Source organism: Aplidium turbinatum, chromosome 14 (genome assembly GCF_918807975.1).
Source record: "Aplidium turbinatum chromosome 14, kaAplTurb1.1, whole genome shotgun sequence".
In the NCBI taxonomy this organism is placed as follows: Eukaryota; Metazoa; Chordata; class Ascidiacea; order Aplousobranchia; family Polyclinidae; genus Aplidium; species Aplidium turbinatum.
The window spans coordinates 1232175-1249988 of NC_137485.1; the positions used below are offsets into that span (position 1 = coordinate 1232175).

The 17814-nt window shown below is 37.7% G+C and overlaps 1 protein-coding gene across 1 annotated transcript; it reads left to right on the plus strand.

Annotated features, from left to right (window-relative positions):
* Nucleotides 1-8062: 8062 nt before the first annotated feature.
* On the plus strand, nt 8063-16980 carry LOC145782734 (uncharacterized). The gene is made up of 10 exons (XM_082594489.1): nt 8063-8173; nt 9013-9052; nt 9577-9745; nt 10238-10398; nt 11837-12014; nt 12473-12543; nt 13399-13564; nt 13937-14044; nt 15486-15588; nt 16199-16980. Exons 1-10 carry the CDS (start codon nt 8113-8115, stop codon nt 16351-16353), a joined length of 1212 nt encoding a protein of 403 aa, XP_082450615.1. The 5' UTR covers nt 8063-8112; the 3' UTR covers nt 16354-16980.
* Nucleotides 16981-17814: the final 834 nt, after the last annotated feature.

The following is a 17814-nucleotide window of genomic DNA, read 5'->3' on the forward strand; positions in this document are numbered from 1 at the left end:
TTTGTTACAAAACAATGTTATTCTGAACACACCGCGATTACGAACTAACACGCGATCCCACTCGCAAGGAATCGAATAAACAAAGTGAAGCCGATTTTCATGTTTTCTTCAAGCTTAGTTCAAGTACAGTTAAATGAGCAAACAAATAATCAAGTGATCTCGTTCTTGGCTCCAGGGTGAGTTAAGAAAAAGAGTTTGAGTTTGCTGATGAGCTCTTTGTTGCACTCTAGCGGTTAATATTGTTATCAAACAAAATGTTAATGCAGCCTGTATTCCCAGTCATGCTTGACATCGAAATGTCTTTGCCAGGGTTTCTTCAAACAAATCTACTACGTCAACATTGAATTTGTTTCAAGCTCTTCTTTAATAATCCCTGGATACGTAAATTGTGAAGCTCTTTCCTCTGATTGTTTCGTCAAGAGTTGCGCAGTCGCAATGCACTTAGATTCGAGTTAAAAAGCTCGGCGTGAGTTCTAATTTTTCTCGTTGAGTCAAACAAGACGCCTTCGGTTGTTTGGGCACCGAGTTGTTGAAGTTATTTCATCATATTAAGTGAAGAGTTATTAATGTGAAACTGCGATCAGTAGAAGCTTGCAAAGAATGGTTTCCCTCTGCATGATCATTTTGTTTGATAACATCACTAAAGTTTTGATGATCTTATTTTGTGCTGTTTTCAAAACACATAACTACAGTATGTCGGTTTATCAATCATGTAATTGCTATAGCTGCCTATGGTGTATGACTTTCGATGTCCAGCCTGCTGCACACTTCAAAACTTATGCTACTTACATTAGGACAATGGTAAAAAACGTTTATTATACAAAAACATAATTATGACGTAGGGCATACTAAAAGAATAAAACATTTGTGACATCACAAATCAGTTTTGTGATTCATATTTTGCTTTAAAAACAATAACCAGTGTCGCGTTGCCAAATAGATTGCCATTGATAGACACTAGACAGGTGACGCAATCCAATAAAGAATGGAAGATTTCTTTTTTTTTCTTTCAAAGTGATTAATTCGTCACGTTGAAGTTGTTAGAGATTTTCAAGATTTCAATACGTCATCGTACTTTAATGGTACGATGTCGGCCATCTTTGTCTTTGGCTGTAGCGACTTCTCTGCCGCATCCTTCTCAGCAAGGCTCGAAGACGGGCTCGCGATGGATCATTGTCATCACCGGCGTTTCTATTGTTATACTCCCGCGTGTGGTAGAAGTAACCACCGCGTGCAGAGTTTCCGCCATTGCTTGTCACTTCTTGGCCACTCCGAGAAGTTGGCGCTATTGTGGTAGAAGTTTGGGATTTACTTCCAGGGGTTGGTGATTTGGAGACGCCCCCAACACTCGGGGCAATTGTGCTCGAAAGTGAAACCTCTCCGGCTCTCACCGCAAAAATCGTGTCATCTTCTTCTGTATTGTTATTACAATCTAAAAGTGATAAAAAAGTGTTTTCATTGTTTAAGATACTATTATGATTACTCACATTCTATAATGGACATTATTTGTAATATCACTCGCTTCAAAGCTTGAAAATATAATTTGGCTTAAAAAAGCAAATTAATCTTCTACTAAAAGTATATCTCGACCCAGCCACAAGTTTTGTAGGAAAAAATTTTTGTTTTGTCGAGTAAGTTCAGTTATATTTAGCTAAAATTTAATTTCCATACGCAAGATTTCTCATGTGAGCCCCAAATGGGATCAGATTCTGTTTGATTAGTTTATTATATTGTTTCGATATTATTAATGCATAAATTATCCTTTATGCTCACAAATAAAATCTTCTTCCGGAAGAGGACATGGTGCCCCATTGAACCTTGGTTCAGCAATAATCACCGGCTCCCTGGTTCTGATTCGAAACCGGGTTCCGTTCTGGTATGTCTTGAAGAAGCAGGAGCCCCACTGGCCTTCTACCGTTGAGACGATGCAATTAACTGAAAGTAATGTCAAGAGGGTAATAAACTAGGGAAGCAATATTGTTATTTACAATAAGATATTGTTCCTAGACAATAGTAGTTTATGATTCATCATACGTGAGTATCTATCTTCGGTGACCATGCTCACGTACGTACTGCACTGACAAGGCCAGAAGGGCGTAACGTCGTGCCATTGTCTACTACAATGACACCTATATTTCAATACCTACATTAGGGACGGTACATTACGGGACGCGCAACTCCGTTGTTCCTTCAACATTAGAAGGGTCAATTGCCAATTTAACATTTTTTTTACGCTTTACTGCTGGCTTGTTTTCAACTAAAAACCTTAAATTACTTTAAAACCCACTTCACTCTTCTTATAAAACCCATAAAAGTAAAATATTTTGTAAATTACAAAAGAACGTAACCCTTCTAGTGTTGCGGATAAGTCAAAAGCGGATGAAGTTTCGCATCCCTATGATCTACAATCCCTATACCTACATGCAGAAAAATACCATCGTTGATCAGTTAACCTAAACTGATTCACTGTTAGGCCTACACAACATTCAATAATATTGCTCATTTTGAAGCACAAAATACTTTTAGTTTTGTTGTTTGTGTCATGACAACATAACAGAAAGCGGCAAAGATTAACTGGTTTTGAAAGTACCATTACTAATCGTTTGTAACCTATATCAAAACACTAATCTATTTCAAGTTTATAAAGCTCAAGTGATGCTTACGATTCCTGGGAAGAGCGATCCATCTGGCGTTGGAAGCGCAGAACAAGAGAGAGGTTGAAATGATGAGTAGAATTGTGTTCGACATCTTTGAGGCTTTCTTGAAAAATTGAAGACAAACTTGATTGTGTTCACTTATATGGCGCGTTCGAGTGCGCCGCTGACAGCTTTGAACAGATGTTGGCAGCATTTATAAAATTTTGGTTCCAACGAGGCAAACTAAATATCTTCGTTCAAGCCAAGTGCTGTTTTGAATTAAAGCAGCTTCAAGAGTTTGTCTTGGGAAATGCATCTTCACCAATTCAACGCTTCGATGCGTCAAATCTATTAACAATTGCAAAGCGTATATTTTTAGCTTTTTACGCGTTAAATTTGCAAAAAACGGGTCATTTTGGGTCAATTTGTAGTTTGTCATAATCGAAATTATCAAAAATGTTTTTTAACAGTCGCCAGCCACTTCCCTGCGAAGTTTTGTTTCAAAATGATTAATTAACAATCGGAAAGTCGTTTGCATCGCTTCACAGTTGCGTAATAATGCAATAAGACGCGCTGTAAAGAAACCGACGATATTCTGATAAAACAAACAACGCTTTTTGATAGCATCACAACGACTTGCACCAACATAACACCTTTGATTGTTTTCAAAATAATTGACCATGATCACACGAAACTAAGCGCTTCAAACCAAATAAAGTTTTATGATGAAAGTACAGTAGAATCCGCCCATAGTGACACCTGAAGGGACCGCGGAAAAAGTGTCACCATAAACGAAGTGTCACTATAGCCGAATTCTACTCAACTGTTGCGTATGCAAACGGGACTTTGCAACAGGTGTCACTATAGGCGAAGTGTCACTATAGCCAAAGTCACTATAGGCGAATTCTACTGTAGTTTGTCAAGTCTGCTTCGCAGCAAAAAGTCTCACATGTTGAGGTCATGGCACGAGCTTGGGGTTGCATAGAAAATAATTTTTCTTCTTCCGTGATGTAAAATTTACGCTATTTTGTTGGTTTCCCGAGCTACATGTCCATGGGTTATTGACAATTGTTTGAATCTTTCGGTTCAGACCGAATTATTCGGTTTGTTACTTTTTTAACTGCCTTGCCTGAACCAGGCATCGATGGCCTCGGATGAATAATTAAATAGACCAAGTATTCCTATTGTATGTTGTGTGGATGGTTTGTATACTACATAGCAACAAGGCCTGCAATGGTTTAAAAAAATAGTGTAGAGTTCTGTGATAAATAAGTAAGCCTAAGCCAAAGCTACTAGATCAGAAGCCCTATAATCAAAGTTTATTTTGTTGATGCAACCCGAAGTGTATGTTAGAAGCCAATCAGAATACGATTTCAATAAAAGCCGACGAAATTTAAATGCATATTTCAAAAGTAATATTGAGAGTAGACAGATCAAATTTCATAGGGTAAATATTTTTAATTTTAAACGCATTTGCATCAACCCAGTATTTAATTTAACAGCAGTTTAATTGAACCTATTACCCTTGTCCTTTCATAAGGTTCTCAATATTATTTACAATTAAAATTAAATCAGCAGTGGCAACACTACCTAATAAGGAAGTAAAACTTCAACAAAAAGGTTGTTCAGATAATAATGCAACTAATTGCTGCTGTGTTATATTGTTTGGAAGTTACAAGCAAAATTTTCTGTTTATTTGAGTTGTAAATTTTAGCATAATCATTTGTAGAATGTACAAGATGAAGTATTTTGTTGACTTTCACAATTTGATTGTCACTTCATAAATTCAAGATTGTCAATTCAAACAGCTTGATTGTCGCACTTCATTATTTGTAATTGTGATATCACACTCAGCAATCAATCATTCTCTCGTTATTGCGTGCAAGAATTTTGGCAGAAATGATCTAGATCAGGGGTCACCAAACTTTTTTGTCTGAGGGCCGGATTGCTGCAAGATTAACAGCTGCGGGCCGGGTGCAAATTACGAAAAGATATACATCTATTTAGAATCTCCATTGACTTGAATTGAGCACAATAAATAACAAAGTCAGTTGTGGAATAGCAAAGTTGTGATGAAAATCGAAAGGTTGCTGGAAAAGTTATCCCCTGCTGTGGTACACTACAAAGCATCGAGCTCTTGAAAAACATTACATCTTTCCAAATTTGGCCTAGGCTGTCCCCATTTGTGGTGGCCTAATGGTAAAAACAGAACACCAACATGTAAAATCAATATGGAAAAATCATTAGCAAGTTGCGTGTAGCCCAACATGCAACGTCAGTCCTTTACGAAAAGTTTGATAACTTTTTTTCCTTAACAGTTGTAGTGCAGTTGTTATTTCCACACCACGTGGCGGGCCGTAGTTTGGTGACCTCTGATCTGGACCCTTGATCGGGGCCGGGTCCAGTTAAAGACATCATATTATTTGATATGAAAACGTCTGGATGCAATTTCTCTTACACTTAGATCGAGTAAAAAGCGTGGAAGCATCTTCGCGGTGACGTCTGGGCAGCGGAACAATAAAATGATGCATAGGCGTACGAGCCGGTGGCAGGGGGAAAGCTGCTCAAAAAAGTATCAAATTAAGGCAAAAATCTACGATTATTTGGGAAAAGGTTAGGAAACAAAATGCCCTTTAATTACATCAGTTCGAAAATTTACAAATTGCAAAAAATATGTAGGCAACTGTAAAATTTTTGTTTGGCAGAATCAGATTCGTGGGTTATATGTTTTGTATAGTGACAAAAAATCAAAAGCGTAATTTTATGTATTCAAAACTGTACCACGCTGATTTGAGAAGCCATAAATAAGAAGCTAACTTGCATCTGAGCAAATCTTTCATGAAAATGCCCAAATCAACATGACGCGTCTGCTTCAAATGTCTAATTTTGTTTGTTTGAATAATTGTACCATGGCTGTTTGGGCTCCCACAAAGTATTAAATTATTTCATTCTGGTTAATTCTTTGATGCCTCCGACCAAAATAATATGACGTTGTTGCCCGTCATACTAATAAATATTGTGCAATGCAGGTTCTATGCATTATGGCGCCATTTGGGCAGCCATTAAACCAACGTAGTTTAAAGAATATGATCTCATAAAGCAGCTTCACAGAAGTTCCAAAAACATTGCATCATGTTTTAACATTTGTATGCAAACTTTTAAGATATTGATTTATTACTTGTACGCTACAATTTAATAATAGAAAACTAATATCTGTAACCACGCATATAAAATTATTTGCCAAACTTCATCCATATGCCTAAAAACACTGGCCACAATTTTTGCTTTTCTCGTTCAGGTAAAAGATCGTTGACTTTTAGAAGGATTGAAAACTTACGTTAATTCTTTTTATAAAATAGGAAAGTTTATTTTAGTATTAGAAATATTGAAAGACTTTTTGCAAATAATATTGATATCAACTCTGTTGTTAAGAGTATTGAAAAACAGCATGAAAATACTTTAATCTTTAGAAATATTGGAGAAGATTCTTCTTTGAAATGTTATTCTGGGTTAGCATTATTAAGTTTCAAGTGTTATTATCGGGTTCTTCTTTTTCAGCAAATTCAACGTAAAGTGCAATGTTTCTGTTAGCCAGGACGCAGCAGCCAGTTTAAAAGTGGCTTTGTTTGCAATAATTATAATATATGTGTTGCTAAGCTCAGATGATAGCTCTTTCCATGTTCATTTGGGCAATTTCATTAAAGTTGCACAATTTGGGCAATGCTTTGTCTTGCCCCCAAAATGTTTTGGTCTCGTGCGGCTATGAAACAATGTACGACGCTGTGGTACGCGATCTGGAGAACAAAATGGCATGTTTCAGACGCATTTTTCAAAAGTATTTTAGTGTTATCATGACGTCAGCAACGCAGTGACGTGTAGGCTGACGTTGACGTGAAACAACCAATCACACAACATCCGCTATTGCAATGAAATTTCATGTGGAATAGCCGGTTGCTATGGAGGTTTGTGATCCATGTTTATATTTGTGATAGAGCTTTGGTAGAGAGTTTGTCTTAAATCATAAGCATACGAAGCTGAGAAACGTAATCAAATTTAACATATTTCAGTTTATTACAGCATTCACAGAAAACAAAAAACTACACTGAAAACTACACTGGCCAACTTCCTTTTAGCACACATAGAAACGAAAATATTTAAAGTGTTTTGTGATTTTTATCTAAAAATATGTGTACGTCATGTTGACGATATTTTTGCAATTTTTGACGATGGTGAGTCTTGTTCCCAATTTTTAAATCTCTTGAATTCTCAACACCCAAACATGAAATTTAGCCTACTGTTAAACTATCTGATAACACTATTGTCTTTGTAGGTGTTGAAGGAGAAATAAACATGGTACGTTTGACACACAGATCAGGCGAAAATCCACCAACACAGTTGTCTCTAAACTGAAAGTTACACATGGACTGCAAATCCCGACAATGTCAGGACTTTGCACCACAAAATACGGGAGACCCCTTTCACGCAATAATCAAAGTCTTCGTTCTTTTCCACAATTTTTCTATGTAGCAAATATAATGCTCCAATATTCCTTGATGCATTGGACAGATAGAGCTCGATAAGCTTGAATCATCGTCAGTTGTAGCTGCAGGATGTGATTCTGCAACAATATCAAGACAATACATAATTAATCCGAGAGCTTCCTTTTTGAGTTTTACCGGAATCCTGTTCAGCGAGTGATTCTTTTGCATCAAACCGACGTCTACGGACGTTTGAAGATGCTTTACGAGAGATTGGAAATGTTGTTGCTTAATTTTTCTTTTGCTTTGCTGCTGTGGAACGGGTTTGCGGATGGAGCATTTATTCACTGAGGGCTGGTGTATGGTGTGTGCTCATACAATGCAGTTTACGAACAAACGTTGTCTTTCGAGTAATGTTCAAGTTTCAAGAATGATGAAACACTATTATTACGTAACAATCATTTGCAGCGATATATGAAAGGGCAAGTCAATCTTGGTGTTAACATACCGTTGCCGAACTTTATTGAAATTTTGTTGGAAGCTGGTGCAGTTAGTTGGTAGTGTTGGCAGTTCTGTAGATGATAGTGGAAGCGCTCCTTTCAACCATGGTTCGATTTTCATAAGACAAACTGGGCCTGCTTCACCGAACAACAAAATAAGATCAGTTGATCTAATGCCAGGAAATTACAAATCCTTTCTCCATCTTGTGCAGCAGATAGCTAAGAGAAACATCCCATGTGGATGCAGCTCAAGAGATATTTCTGGTCTAAATTGTGAAAGTTCCAAGTTGTTACAAAATCACCAAATACTGTTTGAAGAAGACCCTTTTGCGAAAGCTACAATCCTTACCGGCAAACTTCAAATTACCTATGTTTGTGAAGAATGGGATCGTATGTCACAGATGCAAAGCGTTCTGCTAATATTTTTGACACGTTTGTTATATTTTGCAGATAATTTAAAAAACATTGAAATAAATTTCCACCAAAAGTGAAGCCAACATGATGACGTCACAATTATACATCATAGTTTTAATTTTCTTTCACGGAACGTTGGCCCAATGTAAGTGTTGATGTATAAATAAATAATTACTATCTTTGACAACGTTTAGTATTTTTGACGACATAATAGCAGATAGCAGATTCAACCACACAATACCCTTTTGTTTCTGAATGCACTCTACTGTTTTGCTGTGGCAACAATAATACAATTAATGATGTAGTCTTTTTTTCTCTTTATGTTGTTTCAGAAGCTTTTTTAAAATAATTATTCAAAACTTTGTTGCGAGAGTCTAGACTCGAAGCAACATCGCCGTATTTCGCTCTGCTTGGCTTTTTGCTTGGCATTGAACACTTTTTGTTGTATTAATAATAGTATTTACTGTTTAGTTTAAGAGTTCAATGTTTGTCTCAGACTTTATATACTTAAATACCTACTCAAAGTATACAGTACAACACAAAGGTTTGATTTTATTGCTTCAGCTATTCTACATTCTTTGGAATTAACTTATTTGCAAATAGGTAGAAACTTCACCAGGTTAGATGGCATGAACGCAATTGTCTGGGCATTAACAAGTTACAATTTATGGAATTCCACTTGCAAAATAATGAGTAGGTTACTGAATCTCAACAGCACCAGTCAAGGGAATGAAAAATAACGCCAAACCTGCGATAATGCAATATGCGCACTTTTGCTAAAATTTGTCTTAAGTAAATAGTTAAGACAAATCATGGAGAATGATGGCAGAAATGAATTCGTATTCATGCTTCACAAAATCGTTGTTACGATTATGCGCACTTTAGCACTGCGCACAAGTGCAATAAAGGAGATGTAGCGTAATATTATTGCATAGCTCGGTCATATTTACAGTGACCTAAAACTAACAACTTGCTTCTTTGTAGCTGAAAGTTCGTTGGAATGCGGTGAACGAACCATACTCAGGTGAGGTTCAACATAAAAATGACTTATTTCTCAAGCACTTTGTTTGCCATGAGTTATCTATGGACCGTATCTAGACCTATACGTCAATCAACTTCGGTCGGAGATAAAATTTCTAATTTTTTTATTTCTGTTGACAGTTGACATCAAAAGTTGACAGATGACGTAACAATAAAATTTTATTATAATTTGTGACGTTATCATTTTTTTTCGCATCCAGATTTACGCCCGGTGGTTTAAGATTTAAATTAAACGAGTGAACGAGAAAGCAAGGAAGCCAATATTCCTGTCCACCTTCAGGAATGCCTTTAAGTTTCCTGCCAAATACACAACAGTATATTCTTGAGCGGTGTCGAGGCGCCCTTTGGAGTGCCACTACCAGTGTTCTTGGCTACGTAATCGACGCGTTACCGATGGAATTCATTATTTGAAGGGTCGAAGCACCCTGCTATTTCTACCCGATAATTGTTGGAAAATTATTGCGTATTGATCGTGGTGTCCATGGATTGAATTTAACTTTTATTTAGTTTAAACCGCGATGACTTGGATGATCTACTTGTTGGAGATGATGAAGAAGTTGTGATATCTCCTATGCGGTTAGACAGCAGCGATGGAGTACCTCCTGAGTGTGTTCGACCATCTGGCAATGTCGCCGTTTTCAATATAAGTCTGCTCGACTGCTCCCCCACTGTGACGGTATAAGATGCGATTTCTTGCAATTTTGTCTTTGTCTTCTGTTTATCATATCTTGTGGTTCGAAGTCAGTTTAAGAACAAATGCAAAAACTTTACTAAGTTTAGTAAAATCTTATTTTCCATTTCTTTACAACACATGAAAATGTAATAAAGAGGCATCGCTAATAAACCTTTGCTCAAGCGCACACCCCAGAGTTGAAACAGCGTTGCTTGATCTTTGTGCACAATGTCTGGCGCTCAAGCAATTCAGCTGTCAGGACGGACAACGCGTCATCTGTGGAACCAAGTTTGAAAACGAACACAAATTCAACGTCATAGCAAGTGCCAACGTCTTGGCCATCAGGCACAATGGTATTCTCGAAGATAGAGCTTCCCTCACTTCATTATCTTCAGTTGCTACAAGTGACTCTAGATACAAGAAAGTTAAAAGATATTTGATTTCTGACATAATTTCTTTAAAGATTAGTAAACACCAAATAATTCAACTTTGCAGCAAGATGAGTATGTCATCAACGTCACGTATATTGTACGTAATCAACCCAAGAAAAACCTTTCCTCTCCAATCCAAAGATTTAAAGATCGTTTCATCAGGTTGACCTGTTCCTTTATGGCCAATGAAAATCTGACGAGCGTTCCAATCGTCCCCGCTGTGAGGTAACAATTCAATGACGTAATAGACAGTTGGTGCTATATTTGTGGGGTTTAAACATAGACAGCCTGGACACCGCGAACAAGCCTTCATAACAAAAGGCTGAAGTTGATTACAAATAAAAAAAATATTTGGATTCTATATTTTAAAAATGTTTCTTCAAACAGTTCAGTTGTCGTGAGAATCTTTAATGTGAGAAAAAACACAATATAAGCTTCCGCCCTTCCGGTAGTTGTTAAACAATGTTTTTGTAGATTGTGGTTAAATTATGTTTTGAGTTATTTTTATTCAAATAATAGTATCATTATCAATAACACAGCGCCACATGCAAAGCCAGCTGAGCGAATAGGTTCAACTATGTTCGATATTATCAATTAGCGTGAAACCTGGTGCCTCAAATGTTAAAATTATTTTAAATCACAGTCACAAAATTATTGGGAAGCTCAATGAAATATCAAATCCCTACAACCTAAAGTAGGGCTTTTCAACGTTTTTTCACCGCGACCCCCTCAGAGCAATCAACGTAGCCTCGCGACCCCCACAAAAATATTCAACAAAAACATATTTAATGCAAAATTTAACCAAATGTAATTCATGCCCACATCCAGTTATGTCTTCGCTGTTGTAATGTAAACTTTTGAAACCAAAAACATCTTTTTGCGATGTTATTACGGCTTTCATTATCATTCCTCCGATTGTTATTTCTATTTTCTATCAAGCTTGGCTGGATAATAAAAAAATAATGAGAATAATCTACGTTTTGAAAGCAATATACTGGATTTTCAAGCGCTTGCGCTCCTCCGAAAAACGGCACGCGACCCCCCAAGGAGGTTGCAACCCCCTGGTTGAAAACCCCTGACTTCAAGCATGCTAGGAACTTTGCAGGTTGTGCATTTTACTGCAAGGTAGTCGAATGATTTTGGTTGATTTTCATATTGAAAGAAGTTTTTTTTTCATAACGATAGGCTACGCTGTAAAACTCTAACCTTCAAAGAAATTCAGGTTCACACTGAGGAAAATAGGCCAAGTTCAGCATAAGAGACATGATGCAACGCATGATACAAATTTTTGCTTTTATTTTGCTGGAAATTGTTTTTTGGGGCCCATGTTTCGTATTGTTTCTCGACCAGGTCTGATTTCTCTGGGAGGCCCTGACCCCAGGTTGAAAACCCCTGACTTATGCTAGAAACTTTACCGGTTGTCGAAATGAGTTGAAGGACCAAGAAAGCAAACTAGGCGTTTGTAACATGTCATGAAATAAAAGAAATGAGAAAAAGCAAAATTTACTTGCTGTCGCTGAAGAACTTTGTCAGTTGGATGAAAGCAAACAAGATGGTCATCATCATTATTATTATTATTGTTATTATTGTTTATCATCATCTTTGGATTCTTAGCAGGAAATCTATTGATTGGTCTGAACTTGTACTGATCATTGCATCGCAGCGTTGTCGAGCTAACACCCGCGTCCGTGGAATCAGTTCTTGATCTAGCTCTTTGCTTCTTCACGAGCGATTCATTCGATGTGGAGATAGAAAATGTGATGGTGACCGTCCCTGACCCGGTGTTCGTCGCAGTGAAGTTTGAAGAGTCGTCTCCTAGCAACGACGACATCAATGTGCAAGTGAGCTAAAAGATTTTCGAAAAGTTGCTCAAATATTGCTGTTCAGAGTGTTCAATATTTTGTGCAGACTATGAGGAATTATTCACAACGCACTAAGACCTATTGTGAACCAGCTCTATGGTCAAACTGGTTTCGCCTCTGCTCCACTGCTGGTAGGTCTGAGATCGATTCCAGGTCGGGTCATACCGAAGACTTTAAAACAGTATCGATTGTGTTCTTTTTTGCATAACGCAATGAGAATAAGTCGGGTAATAATGTGATGACGCCGTAAACCTGATGCAAAGTTAAAAAAGAACCCTGTCGCTAAAACTCCTAAGCAGTTGTAGAGCGACAATAAATAAAACTATAACATTCCCATAAACACCTATCGGCACCAATAGCTGCCAAACTTTGGTTGTCAACAAGAAAACAATTATTTCTGCTAACAACTATAGCTGATGATTGCAAGTTTGTTTCAGATAATGGATTGTTACGCATCAACAATGAGCCAACCGAACAGCGAACCACGATATGACCTCATAGATGACGGGTGAAGACGATTTTGTTTTATTTTCTGCTCAATTGGTTCAATTCTGACAATTGAAGATCTGCTGTAGAATTACTTAAGCCACACTTTGTAAAAACTGAGTTATCACCAAAATATGTTGCATGATGGTCGCTATTACACACGCTGGCAGGAGTGTTGCCAGCATAAAATTCCAGGGGAAGCAAATTAGTATTTTTCACATGTGAGTGAACCCGGCAACGAGTCAAACGAAGGAGAATCACCCAATGAGGGAGTCTGGGGGGCACAAATTGAAATAAAGCTTAAAAAAATTACCCCGTTCCCCCCCCCCTGACTACACCCTGCACGCTGATGTTTGCATAGAAATAGAAAATTAAACAACGTTGAAAAAATTTTAACTTGCTTTATCTCAAAAGTCGTATTTTTGACTTGAAGTAGTTCTTCAACTCAGATCTTCAATTCCCCTCAAACCGGACAACTTCTTTCATCAGTTTGTTTCTGGTTGTTGCATAACTTGCTTAAGAGTGACATCTCGCGGTAAATCGAATTTGAGTTGAATAAAGACATAAACAGTCAAAAGAAGAAAATTGAAGTATTTCGGACACACAATAAGGCAAAATTCATTACAAAGATCATTAATAGAAGGGAAGATAAACGGTAAAAGAAGTAACGGCAGACCAAGAATGATTTGGACAACAAACATCACAAAATGGACAAAATTAACTTATGAATGTGCAGTACGCACAGCTCATGGTCGAGAACAATGGCGCATTGTATCCAACCCTCCAGACGAGGAAGGAACAAACTGATGATGATGAAAGACATGAACTACTACCGGCAGTACACTGTTAGATCTTAATAATCAATTAATGTTTGTAGGTGCAAGGCAAACGACAGAGTGATGATAAAGAAGAACTTCGACGGACCAAGAGCTGAGTTTACATTCATGTCTTTCACTTGGACACAAAATCCAGCATTGAACATCTTCCTCCACTGCGAAATATCTCTTTGTTTTAACACAACCGACCAAATTTGTGAAACCAAAGTTAGCAACAAATATACACGAACGACATATTTTTGATAGATCTTTGAGCACATTTATAATATTTGTTGATCTCGACTCATTGGGTTGATTGCAGATAGTTCCAGTCTACCCAAGCGGTGGCGCAACAGAATGCGTTGGTACTTTAGCTCCATCTCAGCAGAAACAAAACTCACTTCCACTTTTAAAAGTCTTTATTGTAACTCGACAGGGTATTGAGCCCACATCCACTGATCCTGAGTCACGCTTTGAAAATACGTTACTTTATAGTGATACTTTGACTACCATTGCAGCATGACATTTTTTTTGTAAGTTCAGCAATAACTTTAGCAAGCAACTTTATATAAATGTTTCATGCAGAAGTATTTGCTTTAGACTTGTCCGAATTCTGGTAAAAAACGACGAAGTGCTATGGAGCATCACCAATTGATCGTTTCGAAGAAGATTACCGTCTTCCAAACAACGAAAGAAACTTGCCAAACGGTAAAACACTCATCAGAACAAATTTTAGAGTTCATCGGACACATTTCGTCAGTTAAGTATGTAGGCTGATGTATCGCTTAAATGAGCCTTTGACCATTTAAACCAACCAGCACTGGTCTTCATGTCCAACTGTCACAAGAGCTCAACAGTGGCACTGACAGAGGGGTCCAAGAGGGATTTTTAAACCAGGGTCTGGGGTGAGTAAAGGGGCTGTAATTTTCCAAGGGGCCCGGATGCTTGAAGAAACCACCTCGTTTTTCCAAGGAGCCCCGTTCCAAGTATACATTAGAGGTGTTTTGATTTGGAGGCCAAAACTTTATTGGCACCGAGCCCAATCATCCTTTCAACGGCCCGGGATCTTGATAGTAGTCGAACCGTGTCAATCACACTGACATCACAGTTGCTGACCGTGGCCGAGTGGTTAGCGCGTTGGGCTCGCAGTCGAGAGCCTGCATGTTCTACTCCAGCCACCCGCACTTGCTGTTGTATCTCTGGGCAAGAAACTTTACGATAATTGCCTCTACCTAGTGATCGGTTTCGAGTAATAGGTAGTACCAAATTTAAGTCATAAGTAGAGTAGACAACCGGAAACAGACATTGCAGTCGGCTGCAGCGTGGGTCAGGTGTATGTCGGAAGGCGTACACCGATGCATAGCGCTCAAGTCCGCTTTCCCTCAATGCAGGATAAAGATAAACAAATAAACAAACAAAAGCTGACGTCGGCGAAACTTGTTATGACGTACGTTCGTACAAACGTCGCATGGCCAGGTTGATCTCAAATTGTTATTACTTCATTGCATCACCACGTATGAGGCCGCGCACATTACGCGGTTGACAACATTATTTTCCATAACCTCTTTCATTTGGCATGAAAGCAGAAAATTGATTTAAAAACGAAAATAAATCTTTATTGAATTCTTTAATTAAAAGTGGAAAAAACTAACTGAAAAAGACGAACTGGTATTAAGACACTTCCTCAAATGGGCGGTCTATCTAATACAAAAAAGCAAACACTAAGAAAACAAATTGGCTAGACTGATGACACCCATAACAGTGCTTCAATAAAAGTTATAATTTATGTTGTGGAACCAGTTTCCGTCCAATAGGACACCTCAGCACAACCGGATCGAAACCAAAAAATTACAATAAATTGGTATCAGTACTTCTTTTTTGTGTACCATGCCTGTTCCAGGCTTAGGCTTTCATGCGCAGTTCTTTCTTTATCTTTCTATAAAAAAGGTAAATCGATTCCACAACATAAATTATAACTTTTACTGAGGAATTTCAAGAACAAATGGTAGAAATTTAAAACCGTCTTTACAGCGATAGAAGCCGTCTTGTGAAAAAGTTTGAACCTTCCGAGAGATTGCAGGTAAAACTTTTGAAATCATTTTTCACCTCTAGTTGATTGGTGAAGACTTCGTGTTTTGATTTCTTTTAGAACAATGGAGGATGCTCGGACGATTGTGTCATGGTCGATGATGACGTCATGTGTTCTTGCTCCAGTGGAAGACTTCTTGCTAACGACATGAAGTCTTGCTATGGTAAGCCCATGCAGCAATTTGTTTCTGGTTTAGTGTTTATGTTTGGTTAAATGATCTATTCTTTGTCCTTGGACTGAGAAAGTGCACACCCCGAGAGTCGAACCAGCGCCTCTTGATCTTGCTAACTAACATGTAACTTTATTTCCAGGGATCACGAAACGAAAATAAGTGTTTCAGTTGTGATTCAAGAAAATGCAAAAGTTTGAAATAATTTTTTTATTTTAATCTTCAATGGTGTTTACTTCATGCTTTAATGTTTATTTTAACAATGATAGAAACAAAGACGCTTCAAGTTTAGAAATATTTATTTTCGGCGCAACTTTTGTTTTGATGAAGTTTCGTATCAAGTTGAATTTCTCCCTGATTTTCTTTCGTTTTGTATGGACAAAAACCTTCCTTTCGGACAGTCCAAGTACTTCTTTTACCTTTTCAAGGATCACATTCGTCATGATTCAGCTAAATATAATGAACTGTACCCTATTCTCTTTGAAGCCTTACAATTACATCGGTATTTGGTTGAGGCTTTAACTCTTGAAAGGTTCAAAGTTGCAATTCAATTGAAATCGTGTAATATCAAACTAAATGTTGCATCTTTTGGCTTACTTTGCAGACCCAACCTTGCTCAAGGTCATTCAATACAAAGCGGATTGGATGATGGATTGGATTATTATCCTTGGTGCTCTGGTTCTGATGGGAATTCTTTTCCTGTTTTATTTGATCAGATGCGGCAGAAATGAAAATGTAAAAGTCGTCAGAGATTATTAAAGGAAGGAGCATTGATTAGAAGCTGCTGTGTTTGACCAACTAAAACATTTCGTTATAGCCTATCATCAATATTGTAGTTAATCAAGATGTGAAAACATTGTTTAGTGTCGATGGTATTTCTTGCGAATCATGCCACAGTGTTTTCGAATTTACTCTCACAAATTGTTAATTTTTTCCCCGGGATGGTTTGGTTTGGTTGGTTTAGAATCTAGGATTTCTAAAAGTGCTTTTACTGTACGAGATACGCAGCTACGAACAAAATTAAACTCAAATTTCTTCGATGCTTCACTGGACTTGGCTGATTTTTCAGCTACGTGATTAAAAATAGCAGAACATATTGTTGTGAATCTTTGTTTTCTGAAATGAAGTTTGTTAAATCTAAACTTCGTGCAATCCTAACAAATGAACGCTCGAGAGAATTAATTTGTTTTCACAAAACATCGTCCTCATTGTCAGAAATCCGTAAATCAAACAAAACCTGTTTATTGTTTGTCGTTTCTGTAACGCTGAACAAGTTTCCCCTCAGCTAATCAAATATCATCCTTCATTTTTTTTTTGTTCAGTTTATTCATGGACTTCTAAATAGTATCAGGACTGGAAACTCAGTTTACAACAGTAGGCCAAACAGTTGGTACAACAGTTGGCCAACAGTGGGCCAACAGCCAAGTAACTAACCCTGTTGGCCCACTGTTGGCCAACTGTTGTACCAACTGTTTGGCCTACTGTTGTAAACTGAGTTTCCAGTCCTGATACTATTTAGAAGTCCATGGTTTATTGCTATATTATAATCTTAATCGACGGCCAAGCATTAATGGTGCTCTGTCATTTTGCATGAATTTGTCCAAGACAGTCCTTCTCGCTCAAAAAATGTGAGCACCTCTTGTCAAATGTAAGGCAAATGAAAACTCAACTGTTATCCAACCAGTAACAAGATCGAGAAGGAGCAATCTTCCTGACGCCAGCACTAGCCTACCTGACTACTCACTATAGAACAGCGAGCATTGTATTTGACTGATGGGCCCAGCCTCATGGGCGAAACACGTGTCTATCGCTGAGTTCTTGCTACACTCGAGTAACTCAACTGCCGAGAAACACAGTAACAAGGTGCTACTGTGTTTGGTTAATCTGTTTTATTGCATAAAGATTATTTTAAGTTCCTAATCATACCTTATATTTTATCAAAAATTCGATTATAGAGCTTTGTTAGCGAGTTTTTTTTATCACTGTTGTAGTGTTTCGTCATAGACGAAACACTACATAGACATAGGTTCTATGACGAAACACTACAACTGTGGTTCTCAACCAGGGGTCCGCGAAGCGATTTCAGGGGGTCCGTGAAAGATTCCGAGTTTTCACCATGATTGATAAATTACAAAATTTAAAAATTAGTTAGTTGTGCTTTATTTGTGTATTAGCCTACCGTGATTTTCAAACTGTAGCCTACTTCCCAAAGAGCTGGTG

Excerpts from the sequence above, each read along its gene's own strand:
- LOC145782734 (XM_082594489.1), top strand. The coding sequence starts at position 8,113 with ATGATGACGTCACAATTATACATCATAGTTTTAATTTTCTTTCACGGA. Across the intron at positions 12,015-12,472 it reads ACGACGACATCAATGTGCAA|ATAATGGATTGTTACGCATC; the intron begins GTGAGCTAAAAG and ends AGTTTGTTTCAG. Across the intron at positions 15,589-16,198 it reads CGACATGAAGTCTTGCTATG|ACCCAACCTTGCTCAAGGTC; the intron begins GTAAGCCCATGC and ends CTTACTTTGCAG.